The sequence below is a fragment of the Sphaerodactylus townsendi genome, linkage group LG03 (genome assembly GCF_021028975.2).
Source record: "Sphaerodactylus townsendi isolate TG3544 linkage group LG03, MPM_Stown_v2.3, whole genome shotgun sequence".
In the NCBI taxonomy this organism is placed as follows: Eukaryota; Metazoa; Chordata; class Lepidosauria; order Squamata; family Sphaerodactylidae; genus Sphaerodactylus; species Sphaerodactylus townsendi.
The window spans coordinates 75291078-75317379 of NC_059427.1; the positions used below are offsets into that span (position 1 = coordinate 75291078).

Genomic DNA, 26302 nt, shown 5'->3' on the forward strand with positions numbered 1-26302 from the left:
CCTGATTTTCAAAATATTTTGAATACAAAGTTTCTGCAGCAGCTTAGGATATCATTTGTATATTTTATAATAACCCAGTCTTGCACATTAGATACAGGAAATTTACAGGGGCTTGAATAAGCTCTTTACCATGCTAGATTAGCTGCCCTTCAAATAATAGTAAAACATTGTACTAGTATTTCCTGTTTGCTTAGGCACTTGGCTGATAAGGTGTGGATGCTTTTTGAATGGTGCTTCTCGGTTTACTAGCTTGACAGTCTATTTAATCATCTCGGGATGAGGTGATTGCTTCCATCCGCCATCTTCCCCAAAGGTTTTCTTCTGAGAAAATGAAAATGGGGATACCTATCAGCAACAGCTGTTGTGCACCATAGCAGAAAGGACAGAGAAGGAGCAAGACCTTCTGTATCAGCCTCACTAGTCCAGCTGCCACCAGACTCCTCCTTTTTTGAACTTCACTCATGACCAGCCAATGTACAAGGCCTTTTTCTGTTGGCCAGCTTGGCCCAACTGCTGCTTAACCTGCCACCAGCGGCTACTCTGAAGGAGAGAGAAAGAAGAGCATTCTTTCATCTGTTTGCATTTGTCTTGAATTTTTCATTTGAAAAAAGAAATGTGGCATGCTAATAGACAGTGAGCCAACTCATTCATGCCGGCAACAGGGCTCAACCCAGACCCTGGAGCAGCAGCAGATTTCTACTGAGCTAGAATTTACCTTCAGGCTGTGCTATGCAAGACCATTTGTCAACTGGGTAGCTTTCAACTGCTTCCCAGGTATTAGATCACAGATCATCATGGATAGACTAAGTGCGTACATTTGGATCTTCCCAAGCCAGAAATACATCCAAAAATATCCACATTTTCTGGATATATTTGTATCCCTGAAATATACCTGGAAGTTTTCAGGATGCCAAAAATGGGTTCCAAAAAATTCCAGAAATATTTGGAATGAACCAGGATATTGGAAACTAGTGTTTGCAGAATCCCAGGGTTGTTTTTGTTTGTTTTGGTTTACTTTTTTCTCCAGTTCCATATGCTTTTGTGTTTTCAGGGTTTTGGTATCAGCTTGTCAGGCTGCTTTAGATAGATGAATTTCAAGTGTTTTTCCTGTTTTCTTACAGGAAGTTTCTTTGCTGAAGTTGGTTTGTGTTGGGTTCATGGGGTTTTTTCCCTTTGGTGATCTTTGCTCCTTACATTGAAGTTATCATGGTATTGGTGAAGATTCTTGCATTTTATGTAGGTTTAGATTCATGCATTGAAGTAGGTTCAGATACTCATATTTTATGCAGGTTCAGATTTTTGAGTTTTACATGGGTTAGGCTTGGCAATAGCTTGCGATAGCATTCCTATGGGAATAAATTATAGGGAAATTACATTTCCCTTTTTTTTCTCCCCTTCCATAGGAAATAATAAAAGGACTGCTACGAACCCCTTTTTCAGGTGCCCACAGAATAAAAAAATATGATGAAAATATGGTCAATAAGTCACAGGTGATATTTTGAGGAAGTTAGATTTTTAGCTGTTGTGGGTTTTCTTGGCTGTGTGGCTGTGGTCTGGTAGGTTTTGCTCCTAATGTTTCACCCCCTTCTATGGCTGGCATCTTCAGTGGCATGCCACAGTGAGATGTCTTTCTCTCCATGGCACATTGTGGAGTGATCGTGTGATGTGTTTTCCACCTCACGCAACAACATGTCAGCCATAGATGCCAGCCATCGATGCAGGCAAAATATTAGGAGCAAAAATTACCAGACCATGGCACACAGCCCAGAAAACTTACAACACCCAGTTGATTCCAGCTGTGAAAGCCTTCAACAAAAAAATCAGATTGGGGTTTTCTTTATTGAAAATCACAGATAGTTCAAAAGTCATTTTGTTTATACTATTGTTAGTTTGTTGTTTAATGAAGCACATCAGTATATGCCCTAAGGATTGGTTTTCCATCATATGAATACATAGCATTACCAAACTGAGGGATTTCACAAGCAACTGACTTGTAGTCTTTGTACTGAAGAATATTTGGGAACAAATCTAAGCAACACTGAATGTTGTGCAATCATACACTACTCAGTCTGTTTGGTTGGTAATCACTGACCGTGGTTGTGCAATTGGAAACTGCTGGAGTCTGTACAACTGGAATGTTTCTTTATGATGGTTGTGGGCAGTTGCGTTATTTTCTTGGAGATTTTCATTTCTATTAAATGCTGATATATGATTGGGCAAAAAACCCTCCACACTCTTCCATACATGAAATATTTTTGCATTGGCCTTCAGATAATATGATATCTTGTTACTTGACCTACATTAAGGGCTAAACTCTGAAAGGAGGAAAGTAGTTGCATTAAGCCTGTTGTTAAAGCTTTAAGGAGCTACGTAGCTCAGCAGTTGAGTATCTGCTTGGCATGCAGAATGGTCCCAGGTTCAATCCTTGACATCCACTTAAAAGGATCAGGTGGTAGGCAATGCAGAAGGCTTCTGCCTGAGGCATCAGGGAGCTGCTGATGGGCTGATTCACTTTAAGGCACCTTCATGTGTATACATCAAGGTTTGTCTGTACATAAGATTTAGAGGGCAGTAAAGGTGTACAACCTTAAGCAGTAGAATGGAGAGCACTAATTCAGACAACTGGTGGAAAAACCATTGTTTTCCTATACCATTGCTTCCCAGGGCACGAATCTTTCAGACACAGCATTCCACTAAGTTGGAACCACAAGTTTTAAAAAGCCCTTGTTCTGGTTGAAGTTAAATGAACTACCCAAAGGCCAGGCACCACCAGAAGTCCACGTGAAGTGGAATGCAAGCACCTCAGGGTTCATCATGGGTGGGACGATCCAGTACTGTTTAGGGCTTTAAACTTTGCATTTGACCCAGAAACCAACTGGAAGGCAGTGCAACTGCTTTAAAATAAAACGAATATGTGCGGACCATTATGTATCCGTCAACAGCCTTGCAGCTGCATTCTGGTCAACCTGAAGTTTTTGAAACATCTTCAGGGGCAGCCCTACATATAGCAAATTGCAGTAGTTGAATCTGGCAGTGACCATTGCATGAATCACTGTGGCCATTTCCGACTGGGGCAAATAAGGGGACAGATGGTGAACCTGGCAGAGATAGATATGGTGCCATTGAGTCCATCCTTCAGAGTAGTCATAGGGTTTTCTTCAAGGAAACTGATTTTTATTTATTTATTTATTTATTTATTGAACTTTTACACTGCCCCATCCCTGGAGGGCTCTGGGCGGTGTACAACACAAAAGAAAACAATATAGGCAATTAATCTCTATAATCTAGAGATCAGCTGTAAATCCAGGAGATCTCTAGGACCCACAACCTTAACATGTATAGGGGTTGTGCTGACTACCACTAATGTACAAAACAAATGTGCATTAGCAGACTATATGTTCATATATCTCTGATTGTTGAGAATAATAAAAAACAAATATACCTAGCATAGAGCTGGAACCTGTCTTCTTCAGCCATGAGCAGTGAACATCAACAGACTGGGCAGTGCCAGCAGATAATCAGAACATCAGCAGATTGGGCAGTGAATATCAACATACTGGGCAGTGCCAGCATGCTCACTCCCATTCTTCATTTATGCCCACTGGCCCTGTAAGCTGTTTTACCATGTACAGCTTCTCATCTCATTTTGATGCTCATATGAATCCAACTTTAAGTGTTCTTGAGTCTTGGGCACTAATATTATTGAAAGAATAGTTCACTCAGATAACAGGCACTTGCATATTGGTGTCTTATTACAATTAACAGTAATTCTGTTATATGTCATCACTTAATAGGGGTTCTTATAGGAAAAGTATAACACTGACATGGCTAGCTGCTAACTCACTGGTAGCTTGTGAACTGTAACAGACCCCAGTGTCGTTTTACGCTTATTTGGTTGAATAGTGTCTAACATAATAAGTGGAATTAAAAAAGAGACTTCACACATCTCTGTACTCCAGTTCTTGAGGGGTCAAGTAAGAAAAAAAATTATAGTGTGAAGGAACATAATTAAACAAAGGCAGATTGAGTGAATATTAGTGCTTTTACTGAGTAAATGAGAATGCATTCTGTTAATGATGGGATTTTAGCCTGTCTTAATGTGATAATAAAATACACTCATTCTGGAGAAGCCTGTCACCATCTCTGCTGAAGCAATGACTTCTTAGCTCCTACAGAACAGACAGTGACTACAAAGCATGAAGAGGAAAGCATGGCTTGAATGTGTCTACTGATCAAGTGTTATAAGGGCAAAAACAGTAATCTTACCAGCCTGTGTCAGTATGGAATCAACAATGTGTAAACAGTATTGGCATATTTTCTTCTAGGAGAATATTAGTTGTAGAATAATGGTAAGGTCTACTTCACAAGCCATTCTGTCTGTGCCCACACCCGCAGAGGTGAAGTGAGTGGCAACCAGAGACAGGGCTTTTTCAATAGTAGTACCTCACTTACAGAATGCCCTTCTCCTTGAGGTTTGTCTGGTGCACGCATTGCTTTCTTTAAGACTCCAGCCCAAAACATTTCTGCTCACCCAAGCTTAGAGGCATATTTAGGGGTGATACAGGGGATTGACACCCCAGGTGCCAGTTGAGAGGGATACAAGACAGCCCAGAGCATTCACCTCACATCCCTCCCCAGTCACTCTGCCTGACTGGCTGCCCTGGCCCTTCACCTGTCTGGGCACAAGATGACTGGGCTGTGGCAGAGAAAAGGTGAAGGAGAGAAGCCACCATCTCCATTGCCCCTTGCAGAAAGGGCACATGCTGCTGGTGGCCCAGACCTTGTGAAACCCCTTTCCTGTGCTTGAGTGCTGAGTAGGAGTGTGTTGGGGGTGTCTTTTTCCTCTCCCACTGCTCTCTCCAAGTCCCTCTGGGGGCGGTCCACCTGCCATTCTCCCTGCAAGCTGGGCAGCGGCTGGGCAGCTGGCTCAGGGTGGGGAGGCATTGGGCTATGCCAGTTGCCAGGTGGGCCACACCACAAAGCTTGGGGTGGGCACTCAGGGACACACTGGCCTGCTATCTTGGCCACGGCCCTCTGCCTGCTGGCCCTGGCTGCCCTTATGGTCCTTCTGGGCAAATGTGTTGGGGGCACGGGAGGGGCCTTCCATCTCCATGTGAAAGTGACCAGCAAAAGTTGGGGAAGTTTTGCTAGGGCAGTGCAGCTTGCCCATCATTGGGGGATGCACTGCCCAGGCACCAGAAGTGACCTTCCATGTGCTGCTGCTGCTGGTGGTCTGACTGGAGCTGCCTCTGTCTAGTGGGACAGGGATGCTGTTGGAGCTGTTGGTGTGAATGCAGGTTTCCAATGGGCAGGTGATAGGAAAGAGCCTGCAGGTGTACAGTGCAGCTTGCCTGGCTTTGCCAACACCGCAAATCCATCTGATTTGTGGTGGCCCCAAATGATCAAGGCACAGCAAGACAACTTAGGAGGGGCTTTGCCATTGCCTGTCTCTAGATTACAAAGTTGAGAGGGGCATGAGAGGCAGACCCAAATGTTTGGTAGATCCAAAAGTTGGGGAGGAAAAGGCGGATCCAGACATTGGGGGTATGAAAGGCAGACAAGTCAGAAGTTGGGGGTGAGAAACAGATCCAGAAGCTGGAAGGTGGGTGGGGGAGGCAGAGCCAAAAGTTGGAGAGGAAGAAACAGATCCAGAAATTGCGGATGTGAGAGGCAGATCCAGAAGTAAGGTTGGGGATGATAGACAGATACAGGGGTCTAACTACCTAAAATGGTGCCCAGGGCAAGCACAACAACTCAGCTCATCCTGGGTACTTCTTGGGCAGGTCACATGCTGTTCGATGCTGGGCTCAGCTTTAAGCCTGCAGTTTGAAGCTCGATCCAAGCCACACATCCAGCATCAAACTGAGCAGCTGGGCTGGCCAGCTCCATCTTTATACTTTTGGCTCTGCATCCCAAGCTCCACCTGAGCAGGGCAGGCCAATGCTGGCCAGTTCAGCATGCAAATGGGCCCCTGCTCCCAAACTCCTTATGGAGTTTGGGTGGGAGCTCAGTTGCAAGGGGGGCAGCTCAGCAACGTGCCCCCATGCAGAGGCCGGGCTACCGGGGGCAGGGGGTGCACCATGCACCATTCACATGGTTTTGTGTCATGTGGGGGTGCAAAATTCCTCCCTCCCCTTCCCCCCACAGTGCCCCCTTGCAGCTCCCCCCACCCCCCTTCCCACACTTACCTTAGTTCCTTTCCTTTTCCTAGAACTTTTTCAGGCTGAAAAAAAGGCCTGTTCACAGTACAGGCTAAAAACAGCCTGAGGAACTACAGTTCCCAGGAGACCTTGGGGCTCACAAGATCTCCTGGGAAGTATAGTTCCCATCAGGCTGTTTTTAAGCCTGAATAGGCCTTTTTTTCAGCCTGAAAAAGTTCTAGGAAAAGGAAAAGAACTAAGGTAAGTGTGAGAAGGGGGGCGCTGCGGGGGGTGCATGTGCCGTGGGGGGCCATGGGGGGGTGGAAAATATAGACTGCGCACCGAGCACAGTTTGGCCCAGCTATGCCTCTGCCCCCATGTGACCTGCCCAAGTAATGCCTGGAGCTCCAACCCCCTTGTGCCCCCTCCTCATTATGCTGCTGAGCAGATCCAAGGGTTGAGGGGGATAGATTTAGAAGTTGCGAGGGGGGGGGGAGATTTGAGAGGCAGCTCCAGAAACATTAAGAGGTGATTTTAAAAATAATCTAAAGAATAGTGCATAACATATATGTCAGTTTTAACTTTTCCTTCCAAGTCCCCATTTAGTGAGGTTCACTTAAGTCTAAAGGTAAGCGCAGAATCTTATGTGGAACTGGCTGCCCTGTGATCTCTGAAATGGTTCTCATGAATGCACCTTTGTTTCTCTTCCAAGCCATGTTCACATTACTTTGAATGCATATACAATCTATGAACAATGTACACTTGATTTTTCTTAGATCTATGTTGAGTAACTTTCATTTACCTACATTCAAAGGAAACATACCTGGACGTGATATTTAAACATCACATTTATCCAGGTTTTTTGCCCTAGGTGTCATTTTCTGTAGATACGCCCCTGCTCAACTTTTTAATTAAGGGATAAATCTTTTAATCAGTCAGGAAACTGTCAGCGGTATCTTTACGTGGTCTATGTTAGGGTCCCCAGGTTTAATATTTTGAATGGACTGTAGGAGTTAGACAGGATAAAACCCAGAGAAAGAAGAAGTCTAGGGTAGGGTAGAGCCCAAGTTTGGACTGTGTGTATTGCAAGATCTAGAGTGTGCATAATATATATGATGATAATTTGTTTTTGGTACAACTGTAGCATTTTGTTAAATGCCATCATATTCTAGTAGACTGAAATTAATTATGGAAAAGGTACTTCTTGGATAGCCATACTACTAAACACATTCAGCAGTTGCCATATTAAGCAGTTGTTATCATGATCTGCTTTCAAGAATGACATATATTGGAAAATTAAAATGGAAAGGATGTTAAATGGATAGCTATAAAGATGTGAATATGTTTTGTATTAAAAGAATTACTTGTCAAACATAGAAACTGAGAATAGATTAGTGACACACAATGATCCCTGAACTTCCTAGATTTCTTCCCCCTGAGCAGCCATTTCTGGTCCTGTGAGAGCTCCCCACCCTAGGTTACTGGAGTCAAATAGAGTCATAGCTGTGTGGGTTGGAAGGCAGCCTTGGGGAGGAGCTGGAATCTCTTCCTTTTCCCCCTTCTATCAGTAAAGCTCTTCTCAAAGTAGAGACAAAAGGGTGCAATTTTGCCTTTCCTGACCAACATGACTCTTATTCCACATGGAACCTGTGGCCCTGGGAATAAACTTTCCTTAGGTATGAAATGGCTGGTAGGGAAGAGGAAGGCCAGGAAAAGCAGTAACAATCTTCACTTTGTGCTAATGGATAGTAGGACCAAATGCAATGTCTTTCCTTTCTTCCTGGTAGTTGCCCCACCCCCAAACTAATGTTTACTTTTTTCTAGGGGAAAATCATAGTAAAAGCCAGCTGGGGAAACAAGATTAAATTAGGGGAATGAAAGCATATATTTCTGAACTATTTTAATCATATTTTGTCATTCTATATCTTTATATGCCACATAAATTAGTTGTATGGCTTTTTAAATTGTGGGGATGCTGTCCACTTAGAAGAGTGTGAATATCCTGTCACAGTTCACAAATGAAGTCTGAATTTCTACTGAAGTGTTCTGTCTTTTGAAACATGGGAACTGAGGAAGTTGGAAAAAAGGATGTGGAATTAAAAATTGATGTGCCATGTTCCAGTGAACTGAGCATATTGAGACCTATAGGAAAGGAACTTGAAAACTTGGGTGAAACAAGCAACGACGAGTAGAAGGCTGCCTCTAGGCAAGACTAGCTTCTGCTTCAGTGATTAGTTGGGTTCTTCCCAACTTTTTGCAGTGCTGAAGTAAATTTTATTTATACCCACAGCAATCAGTTGCAATCTTCATAAAAATAACATGAACTTTCCGTTCTTATCTCTTCCATCATGAAGATGAGCTTGACCATTGTGCATTGGGGATGTCCATACCTTAGGTGCTAGGCCATATATGCATGTATTAGTACATTGATGATGACGGCAAAGGTGGTATTGGTGCAAATATGGAAGTCAGACAAAATACCTGAGTTGGAAGAGTGAAAACTTAAAGTACATCACTATTATATGATGGATAGATTGGCACATCAAATTCATAATCTGCCTTATGAAACGTATAAACAGAATTGGGAGTGTTGGACAAGGTATATTATCTTGGAGGAGGAGATAAAAGATGTATCTGTAATATATTAAGAAAACAATATCTCTTAAGTCATAATAGAGTATTAGATGGATAGAAGTATAGAGTTGTGAGTAGGATATAAGATGTTTAACTGCAATTCTTGTTTTACATTTGCTGAATAAGTTTGTTGTATAAGTATTATTGCGTTATATTGTTACGCTTTTATAATGTATATTATCTGTTAGAGGTTAATTGTATCTTTAAAAATCTTAATAAAAATGAATATGGTACCTTAGGTGCTACCCAGCAAAGTCAAATTCTGGCTGTGTTTATTACTGTCAGGTCCAAACCACCTGTTCATGCTTTCCCTAACTTTCTTCATTAGCCAATTATTACAACATATATCTGCTCTGACCCTCAGGTAGTAATTTTTTTTTCTAATATGAGCAACTATCAGAATGCATGTATTAATCTGCCGCAACTCAAGAGCTGTAAAATGTCTACTGAGATAAAGAGTCAAATAAAATAATAATAAGTTTTTGGCCCTGAGCTTTGAAAGCTCTGTGCTTCAGCTACAGTAACTCTCCTGTAAATGGCATGCAAAACCCAGATTTAGTTCTGAATAGAAATAATGAAGACAAGTTATTCTACATAGAGATCAAAGCCTTTTCTTCACTTAACGTAAAATCAGCTTTAACAGACAGAAGTTGAAGAATGGTTTGCTGCCATTTAGAGGGATGAGTTTTGCTTCTGTCAGTGATTCTTATCTTTCTATTAATGAATTGGCACCGTTGACATCCATGAGAATAATGCATAAGGCTTTATTCAGAGTCTCTGTTTAGGAGTCTGCTGCTTCTTTGGAGTCCTGCTTGAGGCAACTTATCAGTACTCTATTAAAAAAAATTGGAAATCACCATTTCGGCAGAACCAATTGTTAAAATGGTGCTTGTAAACAACCAGTTGTTAAATTATTTGAATCCCACCACCGGAACCGGTTGTTAAATTATTTGAATCCCACCCCTGGGGTCAGGGGAGGCTCTTCCTGTGTTTACCCATTGCATATGTTACCCTGGAAAACTATAGAATGTGACAGCCTTCTCTTCAAGGACTTTTGTAATCAGCTGCCAACATAAACAATAAAATCATAAAACATGAAAGATTTAAAATTAACACCTATTTAGATTGACAAGTAAAATGCAGAAACATAAAAGCACATAAACTCCAGAACATAAAACATTTATTTAAGGTCGGGGGGGGGGGGTTGTGGGGGGGGAGTAAAAACAATCAAAAAGATAAAAGTTTCTAGTTAAAATGCTTGTTAAAAAGGAAGGTTTTAGATCTAAGATGTAAAAGAACAGCAAAATAGGCTCTTGGCAAGTCTGAAGGAGAAAGCATGTCACAGCGAGGTGCCGCTGCTGAAAAGGCCCTGTCTCTGGGTAACACTCTCCCCACCTCTGCAAGAGGGAGCACAGAGAGCAAGGCTGGTTAGGAGAATCTTAACTGTTGGGCTGGATAGTATGGTCAGTTTCCTTCCATACAAGTCAGTGTTGATTTCTCTTTGATTTTTAAAAAAGATCTATAAAATCTATTTGTGTAGAACAAAGTAGAAAGAGACCATCTTATTGAGAGACATTCACTGGTAGTAAACTGTGAATGTGATATCAGGGTCAGTGAAAATAGTGTTGGCATAGTTTTTAGTGGAAATAATTGAATGAAAAAAGTATGATTTGGATTATAGTTCAGATTTGCAATACATGCACACTTTGCCAATGTCTCATGGAATTTAATTGGACTTACACCACGGTAAACATGCACAGAATCTGCATATAAATAAAACAGATCTTAATTGGCTTCTGCAAGAAGCTGCTTTAAGCAGTGTTGTGTACAATATGGGTGCTGAAGATTTATTTTTCCTGTTGTGATCTTGTCACAAAGAGTAGCTAATGCTGATTATTGATTTAAGAGCCATGTATAAGCCAGCTGTGAACATGTGGGTAAGAGGAAGCTTTCCCCTATGTCTATATTTAATTTCTATATACAAACTCATACTGATAAATATCTGTATAAGCTTTCAATTTACCTTTTGTAAACGGGGCATCACATAAATTCTGGGTTCTACATATAATGGCTTATGGGACAGTTCCCTGCTGAGAAACAGGTTAAAGTGAAAATGACAGATCATTTCCCTCTCAACTTTCAATATATTAAAATTTAATTCAGAGGTTTCTGGTAGCATTTATTTTAAGTAATGATCTTTGAGTAATGGTCAAAATAAAATAAAATAATTACACAATTTGTTGGGGGGGTAGATTCTTTGGGTGGCTTTAGATTAAAATGTTCAGCCCTACATCGTATGGTCTCAAACACTAGTAGAAAGTTTACAGTGAATACATACCATCTATTTTCTCCAACTGATTCCAAACAGATGACCTGCCTGACAACATTTGGGCCATATGGATTTCTTTAATTCTCAGACCTGATTTCCATTATGAATATCAGGTCAACTCTTCCTCAGAAATTAAACCATGTAATGACAGGCAATGGCAAAACACCTCTGAACATCTCTTGCCTTGAAAACCCTACGGTGTCACCATACGTTAGCTATGACTTGACAGCTCCAAAAACAAACGAACAAACAAACAAACAGGATAGCTAGGTTGCTGACAGGGCTTTCTGAGAGTTCCTTAAGGTAACCAACCACTTGGCAGGGCCTGAAGATCCCCCAGCAGGGTACCATGTTGAAAAGCAATAACATGAAAAGGTATGAAGAGAACTCTGTGAAAAATATCCAGCCTGAAACACATGACCACAGTATGTCACAACAGTATTCCACTTTTACCAAATAAACTTGGAAACTGCTGGTAAAAACCTTCTGCAAGAGAATTCCTCATCATTTGAGGTTGCTTATCTGTCTGACATGTTCATAATATTTGGAATAGGTGGGAATGTAAAGTTCCTCCTACTTTAATCAAATTTAAGCTAGCAGTGATGATTGCCATGTAGAATCCTTGCAGGTGTCTCAGACTCTGGCAGCCTTTCAGTTGTCATATTGGAGAAAATCTTTCTGCTCCATCTTCTGATACCTTTGTGGTGACACAGAGAATGGTTGCTCCATACAAGCAGTGACAAGGCTATGCTATGATCATTGGACCCAGCTATCTCTTTCTAGACTTCAGCATCCACACACTTCGAATTGTCCTGTCCCACAGTCTCAGAAGCTGGTCATGATTGTCCTGGAACCCAAACTGAGTGATGCAACCATCACTTGATATAACAATTAGAGCTTTCTAAGGTGTGTATTATTGGCTCCATTCCAGTGCTTTAAGAAAAACTGGTGTAAGAACTTTGGTCTTACTGACCTAGAAATCACTTCAAAACATATATGAGAAATTTGGGATCCTTCAGAGGATCTTCTGCAGATGCCAGCCACAGATGCAGGCGAAACGTCAGGAGAGAATGCTGCTAGAACACGGCCATACAGCTGGGAAACCACACAGCACCCAAGTGATTCTGGCCGTGAAAGCCTTCGACAATACATATATGAGAAATATTTGTAGCTTCCTTGAGGTCACTGTTATCCATTCTCCATATTTTGTATGCTTCCTACTTCTCTGAGTATTGAAAAATTCAAGAGGCAGCACTATCTGGGTTGTTCTCCTTTGGAGGATGGAGCAATGGAGACATGACATTTTTTCTTGCATTTACTTTATTTACAAATGAATGTGAAGTGCAGTAGATCTCCTGCCCTCTAAGAAAAGACACCTAATGAAATATATCATGCACACAAGGAACCTGAGCCAATTTACAGCATCCTTTCTGCTCTTTTTTTTTCAACCTTAACACACACATGAAGCTTCTTCTTCCCTTAACTGAGCGGGAATGGTACCCCCAAACTCTGATAGATAGCTCATGGAGTGGACCATTCCTCAACAATTGACACTCAACAATTGATTAAGAATTGATCCACAGCACTGAAAATAGATGCTGGAGCTTAATCCGGGTAGGCTGTGGTGCAAACTAAGGCCCCTTCCGCACAGCCCAATAAACGCGGGCTAACCATGGTATAAAACCCATGTTGGGGCGGGGAGGGAACTTTGCATAGAACCCACTCCTAACATGAGTCCGCTCTTCGTTTCCCCTTCACCTGTTTTTTTTCAAGAATGACACTATCAGCGATTCTTTAGTTTTAACGTGGATTTCAGCCAAGGTTGAGCAAATGACTGCCCTGGGAAGTGCGTTATTTGCTGCACTTCCCTTTTTTTCCAGTCCTCACCTCTCTGCTGCATAGCTACGGAGGGGCACAGAGACAGCAGCATGGCTATGGAGGTCCATTCCTGCCTGGCTTCATGACTATACAGTGGAGGGAGGCGAGTGGAAAAAAAAACCCACCTCCATGTGAAAGCGTGATAGCAACCCCTCATTGCCTCCGTGGACTCTGTTCGCTGCCTGCATGGAGGCATGTGAATGCCCCAACAGCAATGCAGGTTGCTTAACCCTGACTGCAACCTACTGTACTTTACCTGTGTGAAAGGGGCCTAAGTCTTGCTGTTCCCCATTCATCATGTTTCTGAATCCTGAATCTGAAAAGCAATGTTAGATCACTTCCCATGAAGTGATGTAACTTACAAATTGTCATTGTGCCTAGAGAATTCAACATTTCCATTGCCTGTGGCTTACCTGCTAGATCTGCGTGACTTACATTATAAATCTGTGTGTGATTAACTGAAAGGTTTAAAGAAGGAAAATAGTACCCTGAATACTTCAACAAACTCAATGGCTTTCTTTATGACCTATTAACCGATTTCTCAGTTCTAACACTGAATTTTCTTTTTCCATCCAATCATATCTCCAGTTGTTTTCTGATATTTCCTCTAGGATTTTTTAACATGGTCTCAAGTTTAATATCCAAGACTAGAAACATCTCATTTTTTTCTCAAATCTTATCTTTTTCTATTCCTTTTATACATATTGACAATATAGCCATCCACATGCAGAAAAACTTGAGTATTTTTGACCTCTCACCTTTGACCCTTGTTTCCAGGTCATATTGTTTCTTCCCCTGCAACATGGCAAAAACATAGTTTTCCTTCTTCACCCATCAGTAGAAAACTCTGATTCACCTTCAGGTCATCTCTCATGCTGTCTATTGCAAAATAGTCTATTCTTGTCTGGTCTTCTGTTGTGGTTTACTGGACCCCTTGAACTCTAATCAGCACACTGGCATCAAAGTTGCTTACCTATTCCATCATTCTGAATACGTGACAGCCCTCTTTAAATCCCTCGGTTTCCAGAATCAGGACAAATTTATCCTTCTTTACCCTCATTTCCTATTGAAAAAAAAGCCCTAAGTATATTAGAGTAAATGCATAATATTCTGCTTTTATTCCCACAATCATAAGTTTATCTGTTTTATTTCAAGCACCATTTCTATAAATCTGAGTAGCTTAAAAAACCCCAAAGAACAAAAAACAAAGGCTTGCTGCTCCTTAATCGAAATAAAAATATGTTGCTTCAACAAATGAAAGTATGAAAAGAAATGTTCTTTATCATTTAGCCATACATATACCCCAGCATTCGTGAATGTCATGCACAATTAGTATGATAAATCTTAAATCCATCTTGCCTCTTGCTACAATTGCACAGGATGTTTAAAATGTATTCTTGCCTCAGTCTAATGATATTTTTAACTCTTACATCAATCTCCCCTTCTTGGTAATCTATTCCTTTAGGGATGGGCGGGCCAAAGTGGTCAGCTGCTTGGCTCCTACATTCTGGTACACTCTGAAGAATTCTCTAGCAAAATCTCTGGGGCAAAGCCGCTTTTCCCCAAAGAATAAGGGCTTCTGAGAGACTTTGCCACATAAGGGCCTGTTGGAGACTCAGAGCAGGCACCAGTTGACAGGGAAATCTTTGCCTCCCAACAGATGGTGAGGCTTTTCATTTCAGAAGGCAGAAGACTGAGTTCAGGATTCTGCCAACATTCCACACTACAGGGCCAGCTTAGGGCAAGAGGGATCTAATGTCCATGCTCTTCATACCTACCGAGCTAAATGATGAACAGTTGACAGCAGAGCCATCAAGTGCTCATCCTCAAAATGTAAAATCCTCCACTCCACTCCCCCCACCAGCATTTTGTTTTTCTTTGGTAGCATTAATATGCTGTTTGCTTGTATCTCAAAATCCATTTTGGCACGAATACAAACCACCACTTGGAATTAAGCAGTTGTCTGGAGTTAAGGTGCCAGGATTTGTGCTGACAGTTTCTTCCACACATTCAGAGTCAAGCTGTCACAGCTGGCCATTAGAGACTTAAAATGGCACACATGCACTATAGTGAGAGCCAGTTTGCAGTACCAGGATCTACTTGATAGGACAATATAGTAACTTGACCTCTCTTTAATTTAATGTAAACAGACAAAGCCCTTCTAGGTCCCTGTTCAATTGTATCAGGGCTCTTTGGGAAAATCTGTGAGTGTGTGTGTGTGTGCGTGCGTGCATGTGGTTGTGCACACAAACATACAATACACGCATTCATATACTCCAAAGATAACTGTAGTGGTCATAATGGCTTTAGTTTGATGTCAATGTCACACCAATGTCACACCAATGTCACACCAATCTTTAAGAAAGGATCTAGGGGGGACCCGGGAAATTACAGGCCAGTCAGTTTGACATCTGTTCCTGGTAAATTAGTAGAATCTATCATTAAAGATAAAATTATTAAACATGTAGAAAAGCAAGACCTGCTGAGAAAGAGTCAGCATGGCTTTTGCAGAGGCAAATCCTGTCTTACAAACTTACTAGAGTTCTTTGAGGGTGTAAACAGGCATGTGGACAGGGGTGAACCAGTGGACATTGTCTACTTGGATTTCCAAAAGGCTTTTGACAAAGTTCCTCACCAGAGACTGTTGAGAAAACTCAGCAATGAAGGAATAAGAGGGGAAGTCCTCCTATGGATTAAAAACTGGTTGAGAAACAGGAAACAAAGAGTGGGTGTAAATGGGAAGTTCTCACAATGGAGAGATGTCAAATTGGTGTCCCCAAGGATCCGTTTGGGACCAGTGCTCTTTAACCTATTCATAAATGACCTGGAAGTAGGGTGGGTAAGCGTGGTGGCCAAGTTTGCAGATGATACCAAATTATGTAGGGTGGGTGAGAACCACAAAGGATTATGAAGAGCTCCAGGGACCTTGATAAGTGGGTGAGTGGGCTCAGAAATGGCAAATGCAGTTCAATGTAGCAAAATGTAAAGTGATGCACATAGGGGCAAAAAATCCAAACTTCCCATACAAGCTACAGGGGTCAGTGCTATCAGTCACAGACCAGGAAAGGGATTTAGGCGTCTTAGTGGATAGTTCCATGGGAATGTCAACTCAATGCATGGCAGCTGTGAAAAGGCAAACTCTATGCTGGGGATCATTAGAAAAGGAATTGATAATAAAACTGCAAAGATTGTCATGCCCTTATATAAAGCAGTGGTGCTACCGCACTTGGAGTACTGTGTCCAGTTCTGGTAAGCCGCATCTCAAAAAGGATATTGAGGAGATAGAAAAAAGTGCAGAGAAGGGCAACAAGGATGATTGAGGGACTGGAGCACCTTCCCTATGAGGAGGCTGCAGCATTTGGGACTCTTTAGTTTGGAAGGCTGAGGGATATGATTATAAGTCTACAAAATTATGCATGGGGTAGAAAATGTTGACAGAGAGAAATTTTTTCTCTCTTTCTCACAATACTAGAACCAGGGGGCATTCATTGAAAATGCTGGGGGGAAGAATTAGGACTAATAAAGGAAACACTTCTTCACGCAACGTGTGATTGGTGTTTGGAATATGCTGCCACAGGAGGTGGTGATGGCCACTAACCTGGATAGCTTTAAAGGGGCTTGGACAGATTTATGGAGGAGAAGTCGATTTATGGCTACCAATCTTGATCCTCTTTGATCTGAGATTGCAAATGCCTTAACAGACCAGGTGATCGGGAGCAACAGCCGCAGAAGGCCATTGCGTTCACATCCTACATGTGAGCTCCCAAAGGCTCCTGGTGGGCCACTGCGAGTAGCAGAGAGCTGGACTAGATGGACTTTGGTCTGATCCAGCTGGCTTGTTCTTATGTTCTTATGTTCTTATGTTCTTATGTTGGGTTAGGGATTCCCAGAGACATCAACAGCTCAAACTGATGACAACTGCCGCCTTCGTTGGTTTTATTGAGTAGTAGACGTGGTTCACATTTGCAACAGAATGAGGTGGTAGAACGTGGACCTGGAAAGAAATTGAATGACTACATAGATAGTATACCTAATTTCCAATAGTAATATTGCTACAGCACTATACGAACTCACTTGTACTTCATTGCATTGCCTATCTAGGCTTCTGTACTTAAAAACTGAAGGGCCAGTGCTTACATTGTTTATACTGACTGCAAGCTTGCATATGCATTTCAGTGAATAGACGACAGGTAAGTTTTAATATCTGGCAGAGGCCAACTCATGGAATTATAGCAGGATGCAGCATAAGGAGGTACAGCAAGAACAGGCAATGTGAAAAATTTCCTTCTATTTTCACTTCTGTTGCTCCTGCAGAAAGGTGATTTCTGCTGATTCTATATCATGCTGAATATGACCCCAGTATATTTATGAGGGTCCCCCTTACACTGGGAGCAGCTTTTGGGAAGGCACAAATAGGTTGCCAACCCCCAAGCAGGGACTGGAAATCTTACAGAGCTGCAACTGATCTTCAGACTATGGAACTGGTGGGATTCAAAAATTTTAGTAACAGGTTCCAATGGTGGTGGGATTCAAACAATGGCGTAGCCCCAATGAGGCTGGGTGGGGCATGACAGGGGCGTGGCCAGGCATTCCAGGGGTGGGGCATTCTGAGCGGGGCTGTGGCAAGGATGCAGAGCACGCACGCCCCAGGTGCAGTTCCCCTTCGCCCCGCCTCTAGATTCAAATAATGATAGTTTAAAGTATTTAAAAAGCAATATACCAAAAGGTAGTGTATTATTTCTTTTTTATATAATTATATTGATTGATTTTAAATAATAACATAAGTAAGAAGAGAAACCAAAAATTATTTACAATTGTTAACATATTACAAACATATCTAATTGTTAACATATTACAAACATATCTCTCTTAACCTCCCTCCAACTAAAACATCCTATATTGCCTCCCTCCTTCCCATATTTCCCTCCCTCTCTACTTTCTACTTCCCCTTCAGATTCCTATAACTATGTATTCCACTTCAAAGAAAACTAACAGAGGGAGAGATCCAAAATCCTTAATCTAAAAGAGTAGTCTAAACTCCTCTCTTTCCAATATAAATTTCAAGGGAAAAAAAGAAAATGAAAAATCATTACCTGTAATACTTTCCCAACCTTTATGCCAATGAACAACAAAAAAATAGAATTACTATATATTGTATTATTTCATACAGTTCATATACACGTGGGGGGGGGGGTGCCATGGGGGCAGGGGGGCAGGGGGCCCTGGGGGGCGATTTTGCATCCCCCACTTGACAAGATTTGTTGTACCCAGGGACAGAGATTACCCCCTTGTCCCTAGTGGAGTTAATCATTAATAACTGGTTCTCCGAACTGAGAAAATTTTAGTAACCGGTTCTACCGAATAGGTGCGAATAGGCTGCATTCCACCTCTGGACTATGGCCCTCTGTTCCTCTGGAGAAAATGGCTGAATTAGCGAGTGAATTACATGGCATTATACCTTGCACAGGTACCTCCCCAAAACCTAACTTCCCCAAGCCCCACCCCCCAAAATATCCATGAATTTCCCAACCTGGCGTTGGCAACTCTAGCACAAGGGAATGCTTGGAGAAAAGAGGAAGAGATATGTTCCATGAACTCCTTCCATGCATGGTTCATAGAATCCCCTGCCCTAATTAGTGTTATGAATCAGTCCCCTCCCTCTCCAGTAAGATGGACTCATATAAGTAAGATGGACTCATATAAATACTTCTAGCAATAATAATTGCTCATTTTGCCTATGTAGATTTCAAATAAAAAGTGAAAAACAGACATTTCTGCCCCATCCATGCCCATTTGATGAATGGGAATTGTGAAAAAATGCTGCAGATACATCCCTTTACACATATATCCCAGTTTTTCAGTGGTTTTTGTGCAAGAGGTTCCTGATGGATTGTGCCTGAAGGAAACTGGCTTGAACATGTTGATTCAACAGTCATCACAAATATTTTATGGCTTTCTCTAGCTGTTCTGAAATTTCATGAATGTGGTTGAGTTTAGTGAAGACTTGTGTACAACTGATTCTAAACAAAAGGTTGCTACATTTTGATTTTTAAAGAAGAAACCTACAAACTAGTCATACCTCAAGGTATTATTTTTATGGTCCATTGATGCAAAACATTTCCTGAAGGTTTTATCTCTTTGACTTATAAAATACAGTTTCTCCTCTTGAAGAAATGTATCAGGGTCATGGAACTACTTCAGTGATTTGTGCATAGTCAGGAGCTCAGAAATATTAAATGTTTAACTGTTTTGTTTCCATCAACTTCTATGAACTAAGCTGTGGCTCAGATCCTTTCCCTCAGTCATTTTTTTAGAGGGGCACAGCTTGAATATTCATTATTCACCATCTGGACTTCAGAACAGATTTAATTTAGCTGATCTGTTAGTGATTTACAAAATGTTTGGAAATGTGTCTTATTAATTTAAGAGTGGTTCAGGTTAGCTTTGGGAAAGGTTGGGGTGCCTTAAGACTATTGGACAAATTAGACCTCTCTCCATTTTTGTTAGATCTATTGTTTTTCTCCAATGGGAACTATTCATATCTCTCAGCCTTTGTAGGGGTCTGCTTCGATCCTGCAGGTGGAGTTTGTTGGATGAGGAGGTTATCACTTGAAGAGCTGGAGACATTCTGGGAATGGAATATTTAGTTAAAGTAGCATCTTTTATTTATGGACCCCCTACTAAACAAATGTTTGTAAGAGGTAGTTCATAGGAGTTATTTATGTATATGCCTGTTTGTTTATGATTGCATATGAGTATTGGTGGATGTGATTACTAGACAGTCTTTTTGATTAGTAGTGCATTTCCCTAGAAACAACAACAAAATACCCCAACCAACTGTTAATCTGAAGATGTTTATGAGTTGGACTCAGTTAGACTAATTCCTCTAGCAATACTATCTGACCTGAAGAAAGTTTATTCTTGGGGTTCTGAGTAAAACAGGAAGCTGCAGAGGGCAGGGGGAAGAGAACAAAATTGTCTTTTCTGTCCCTTCCATCAGTGCATCTTCTGAGGAAGAACATTTTGCCCCTTCTGCTTCCCTTCTGCAGCCACCCAACTTAGTGCTGTGACCCTGAGAACAATTTTTTCTCAAAGCCAGAAAAGAGTGGTAGGGAGAGGGGAATGTGGGAAAGATCTGAAATTCTGGTGTACACAGGTACTGGACAACTTGTACAAAGAGAATTTTCAACAGACTGCATAATACTTTTGTGTTACTTAGGGAAAAACCCAGTAAGCTTCAGGAAACACTCAGGATAAAATTTGTATTTCTGTACTATAACATTTATTTTATATGTTGAGTTGATTAATCAATCAGTTAAAAGCAAGACAACTAACTAACTGTAACCTTTAATAAGTTGATAACCCTTTAGGTGGATTCTGCATGGGCGGCAGGCAGTGGCTTCCACCCCGGGGCCTTTCGCATGCTGAGGTGCAAGCGACCCAAAAACAGCTGCTGCCCATGGAGGTGGCTCTGCATGGAGCCGCCTCCATTTCCTTTCCCCACACTCAGGGGGTCGAAGGGAAGTATGGACATGCTTCCCTGTCCCTGCCAAGCTCCATCAGGAAAGAAGGCAGCATCCATGCAAACAGCGCCCCTGGAGCGGTGTTTTTACCATTCCAGGGGCACTGTTTATCGCCCATCAGGAATCCCCCTTAGACTGGCTCACTGTTTTTTGTCTTTGGATGCGTTCATCTACTTAACATATCAGATTTTAATACACCAATTTTTTTTGGTCTTGACTTCACACAGTTGGTGTTCATATGTATTAATTGCATGCATACATTTATTCTCAGTTTTGTAATGTGTAATGTATAAGAGCAATAGACTCCAATCTTTTCATACCTGAGAGGCACCATGAATTCCAGCATAGAATTCTGAGAATATTTCTCTCATAATTACTTGTTATTTTTGCTTCTCTCATTTCTGTTTCTTTCTCCCCTTGCATATTCTCCCACTCTCTTTAAAATTCTTAAAAACAACAACAAAAAGGGAGAAATGGTGGTGGAGATCATGGCATCACTGGTGGGACCCACTGTAAACTGGGCTGGGATCCAGTTTTAGATATTTTTGTTTATACTAGTCTTTGGCCCAGGAGTTTAGAATTTAGCATTAAGGAATTGGAACTTAGAGTCTGTTATAAGTAAGCAGTGCCATGTTTGTGTATTAATGTTTTAAAAGGAATTATAAGAGTAGTACTTGTCTTTTTTAAAAATATATTATTTGGGTACAAATATGCATTAATATGGCAGAAATGATAGAGAAAGAGAAGTTTCGGTTAACTGAGGGGAAGTTGGAATGAAGTTTGGACTTGCTTGGAGAACACATTTAACATTCAGCTTATTTGTTATAACTTGTTATGATATGTAACAATATTACTCAGAGTTAGGATTTCAGTAAATTAGAGTTGTTATATAATGCAGAAAAACATACCAATTTGTCATTTCAAACTGTGCAACTCTTCAATATAAAGTCAACAAATCCAGAATCTTTAGGTGTGAGTGCCAATCATCAGATTTTTTTCCTTTCTACAACCCCTGCACGAGAAATGTTCCAGAAATATGCTAGTATCATTAATAACCACATTAAAAGCTGGTGTGGTATAGTGGTTAAGAATGGTGGACTCTAATCTGTGAACAAAGTTTGTTTCCTCATCCTCCATAGGAAGCCTGCTGTATGATCATGGGCTAGTCACAATTCTTTCAAAACTCTTATCAGCCCTACTTTCCTCACAAGGTGTCAGTTATGGGGAGGGAAAGGAAGGTGATTGTAAGCCGCTTTGAGACTCCTTAAAGATAAAGAAAAATGGAGTGTAAAACCCAACACTTCTTTGGCCATTTCTGCACTGTCCAAACATCCTGGGTTGAGCAAGAGAAATATCCCACTTTGGCCAAGAAGTTTGCATGGTTCCCAATCCTAAAGCAGGTTTGTCCTGCGATATTTCCCTCATCCTAGGTTTTTCAAAAACCACTAACATGTTGATCTTTTTCTAAAATCCTGCATTGAATTGCATCCATACAAAGACCACAGGAGCAAAACCAATTTTTCCCACCCCATTTTTCCCACTTGCCGTGTTGCTCACTGCACTGGTCCTTTCCAAAGCTAGGAAAAAAGTGTGTGTGTGTCCTGCTTGGTTTTCCTATGGTTGCTGTGGATACATCAATCAGAAGCATTGCCTTTGGAAGGGGGGGAGCCAATCAGAATGCAGCACACTGGGGATGTTCAAGCATGCGTGCTGCATCTATATTGTAAAAAAAAAAAAAAGCAGAGCTTGTGTGAAAGAAATTGGAGTATCTCCTCCCGGTCTTAACTTGACTCCTGCACAGAAATGGGCACCCATGAAAAGGGAGAAACCGAGATAAAATAGACCCAGATTTTTAAATACTGAATGTAACCTGGTATAATTTTGCTGTGCGTAATCAACCTTCATTTCAGAGACACCGCTTTGTGCATCTGCTACTGCTGTATTACAGTACTTTGATGCATTAGAACTGTGTGAGAGCAGTCTTTATCCATGTGATCCATTCAGGCAGACAGTTTTAAAGTTTGCTGGATAAGCCAGAGAAACATTGCATATGTTATGAAAACTGACTTGCTAAACACAGTCCCTTTTGTTCTTCCAGATTCTTCTTGAAATTCTTTCTTAAATGTAACCAAAACTGCCTAAAAAATGCAGGAAACCCTCGAGACATGCGAAGATTTCAGGTCAGTATCACTTCTTCCTTTGTGATCAGTTGTATTCTGAAGTTGTGGATAAGAAAAAAAATTCAGCAAATGTAACATTGGTACATAGGGATACGATCAACAACTGAACATGCAAACACCATAGCTGCCTGGGTTCAACCACTGGTCGAGGTCAGTATTATCTACTCTGACTGGCAGTACCTCTCTAGGTTCTCAAGGAGGGGTCTCTCACATCAAATGCTACTGGATCATTTTTAAACTGGAGTTGCTGGGGATTGAAACTGGGACCTTCTGCATGCTAGGCAAACCAGGACCCCCAGTATCCACTAGAAAGAAAAGCAAGCTGTTTGCAAGGATCTGTTTGATGAAAGTTACTGCATGAAGGTGAGCTCGTTTGGCTCAAGAAGGCATTGGGTGAATGGAGACACAAACTGCAACCAATGACAAACACTCTCAGAAAGACCTGTAGTCTTTCTGACTTGAGGCAGGGGAGAGTTTGGCAGTGGCTGAAGAGTGAAGAGTGTCCCTTCACTCTTTGTTTGCTTCCAAAACAAGTAAAGAACAAATTGACCCTATCATGATTGCATGCAAGCTGAAGACCCTGCTAAATGATTTACCTTCCCCAAGTCAGGAGAATGGAGGAGACTCATTAGAGACTCCCCATGGGCGGCCACTCCATCACGACCAAAAAATTTTTTGCACCACGACATTGGTGCCTGCAGGGGGTGCATTTTTAGACATATCAGCACCAAAATTTCAGCGTATCATCAGGAGACTTTCTACATGCCTGCTTAGCTACACATGTTTTGCTGGAAATTTAAAAAGAGAGAGAAGCACAAAAGCAACCCAGATTTTTTCTTGTAGCCTCCAATCACTGCCTGCACGGAATGCATGTGAACGAGAAAACAGGGAAATAAGTTACTTTATCATGACTGCAATTAGTTATACATTGCTGTGCAGAATCGACCTTTGATTAATAAACCAGCTTCAAATCAGGGTTTCAGAGTATGTTTTGACAGACAAGAGAATTAGTGAAGTGGCCTGTGTTCAAACACAATGAACCATTCATTTATTTAAATCATGATTTCTCATGAGCTGAATTTACACATAAGTGAGCATAACTGTCAGAGGCCTGAGAGCAGCTTAAATCAAAGAACCACACACATGCATGCACATAACTATAGGCATGGGGGCAACCAAGAATATAAGGTAGAAAGGGCAGTAATAGTGTCAAATTGGAAGAGTAAAATGAAATCAAAGAAATAGTTCTTTTGATTTTGCATTTGTCATTCAATTCCTGTGAGAAGGCATCCCATAGAGCCAGACTGGATGGTATCCCTGGAACATCCTTGTAATTTTGAAGCACGAGTTTTCCCCAGGGAATTCCTTTTAAATATGCTGTGTGGTCTGATTCTGGTCTGGAATACCACAGTGAAAATGCAAGGATGGATTCCCTATAACACTGCTGGGCTCTTTTTTAACTTGAAATGATACCAGGAGGTTGCTTTTTGTTTGCATGCCCTTTGCTGCAGTTTCATTTTGGAAAATGGTGTATGTGTGAAGCAGGGTGGGGGTGGGGGATACAGAAGTTCCTTTTGCCTTGAACCACAACAGCCCTGCCCAGAACTGCAATTCAAAGGAATTCCTAGTGGGAATTCACTCCTTCAAAATGGCAGGACATCCCCAAGGTGATTGTTATCCTCTAGTTTGACCCATGCTCTCGGCCTCTTCCCTGTTTAGCCGAATGTTGAGCAGAGCTCTTAGATGTGCAAATAGAATTCCACAGGCACTTCCCATATGCCTGAGAATCCTGAAGAGTCCCAGCATTAAACCCTTATTTTTATGCAGGTATGAACAGGTGTTTGACATCCTTCTGTGAGTTGACTTTGGCAAAATCAGTGCCCCATTTCTTCACTATTATTATTATACTGTCATATTTTCCAAAGTTTGGTAGAGTAAATCATTCTTTTTACAAGACAGTTAAATGGACTTTGTGGTATGATAATCATTTGTAAGCTACTTTCATGAGATGAAGTGACATGCTTTGCCTAAAATGTTTTTGAAATGTTAATTGTATTATTTATTTATTTATTTATTTATTTTAATTTAAGTATTTATACCCCACAAACTTAAGACAGTTAACAAAACAAATCATACAGAAGACATACATCACAAGCGTTCCTCATGTTAAAACCAGTGTAGAATTAAAACACTGAGTTAAAGAGTTATTGTTAACAGTTTACCCTCACCAAATTAATAATTTATTTATAATACGGAGTTCACATTTTTCTCATTTAGAATTCATAAACAATTGCAAGAACACTGTTGTCCCCAGATATTCAAATATTTAAAATTCAGTGCAGCCTATTGTTGTGAAATCCAGTTCCCACGTAAGTAACATTTAGATATAATTCCAGTTGCGAGTAATATACAACATTTACCACCTAATCAGAAGCACTATATATCTTAAATAGGTATCAGTGGTACTTCTGCATTCCTATAGTTTATTACAGTCTAATCCAAATTTTATGTAGTTGATAAAGTGTTGCACTTAAACCACTAATATCCTGATTCAAATTCCTTAGGTCCATCATTATGTCTCAAGTACCTTGTTGAATTAATTCAGGAATAAAATTGAGGTTGGGAAGATCCCAGTTCAATGTTCTAGGGAGATAGAATAAAAAATAATAATAAAATACTTATTTACTTTAATTATTTTTTACTTTTCTCCTTAAGACACAGCACAAGACACTCAGTAATGCAATAGGATTAGGATGACAAAAGTAAGAAAAATGCAAAAAGAAAACATTAATATGATATATCATAGTGCGAAAATGGAATTACAATAATAGAAGATAGGATGGGCAACCCCTGACTGACCATCCTGAGAAAATTTAAGATTGAGGACTACAAAAGCTGCCATGGGCAACACTCTAGATTTGGAAAATTCATCACCTGCCATTAGTCCCATTCCCCTCCCCCCATTCCAGCCTGGGGCAAAGGGCAGCAAGCTTAGTAGAATACAATGCTGTAAGAGTGGGATAATGGAAATGTAAAGTGCTGTCAAGTTGCACCTGACTTATGGCTACCATTCATGAGGGTTTCAAAGCTAGGGACTTACAGATGTGGTTTGCCATTGCCTGCCTTCACATAGCCACCCTAGATGGTTGATGGTAGAGGTGGGATCCAACCAGTTCTCACCACTAGTTCTCTAGAAGTGGTTACTAATTTTTTCTGAGTGCCGAGAAGGGGTTACTATAGCATCCTCCCTGCCCAATAGGGACTGGAGGTTCGTGTGTGCGGCGACGCCACTGTTTGAATCCCACCACCATCGGAACCTGTTATTAAAATTTTTGGATCCCATCACTGGTTGATGGTCTCCCACCCAAGTACTAACCGACCCTGCTTAGCTTTGAGATCTGATGATATCTGACTAACCTGGGCAATTTAGATAAGTGAAAGACAGGAGAATCCATACAATAAAATGCTGGAATAAACTACAATCTCGTTCCTTGTATTAAAAAAAAATACTCCTTATCCTTTTCTTTTACAAAGTGTCAGCTTGTATTTTATGCAATCTGTGGAATGATAGACATGTGAAGCCTTCCTGATCTCCTCACCAGACAATTCCACAAAGCA

At 41.0% G+C, this 26302-nt stretch overlaps 1 protein-coding gene across 5 annotated transcripts in view; it reads left to right on the forward strand.

Annotated features, from left to right (window-relative positions):
- The window catches only part of EBF1 (EBF transcription factor 1), a 422414-nt gene that overhangs the window by 249561 nt on the left and 146551 nt on the right, over positions 1-26302 (forward strand). For all 5 annotated transcript variants that reach the window (XM_048487679.1, XM_048487684.1, XM_048487680.1 and 2 more), the window contains exon 7: positions 22603-22684. In XM_048487679.1, the coding sequence (XP_048343636.1) occupies positions 22603-22684 (82 nt within the window). The remainder of the gene's footprint in view (positions 1-22602; positions 22685-26302) is intronic.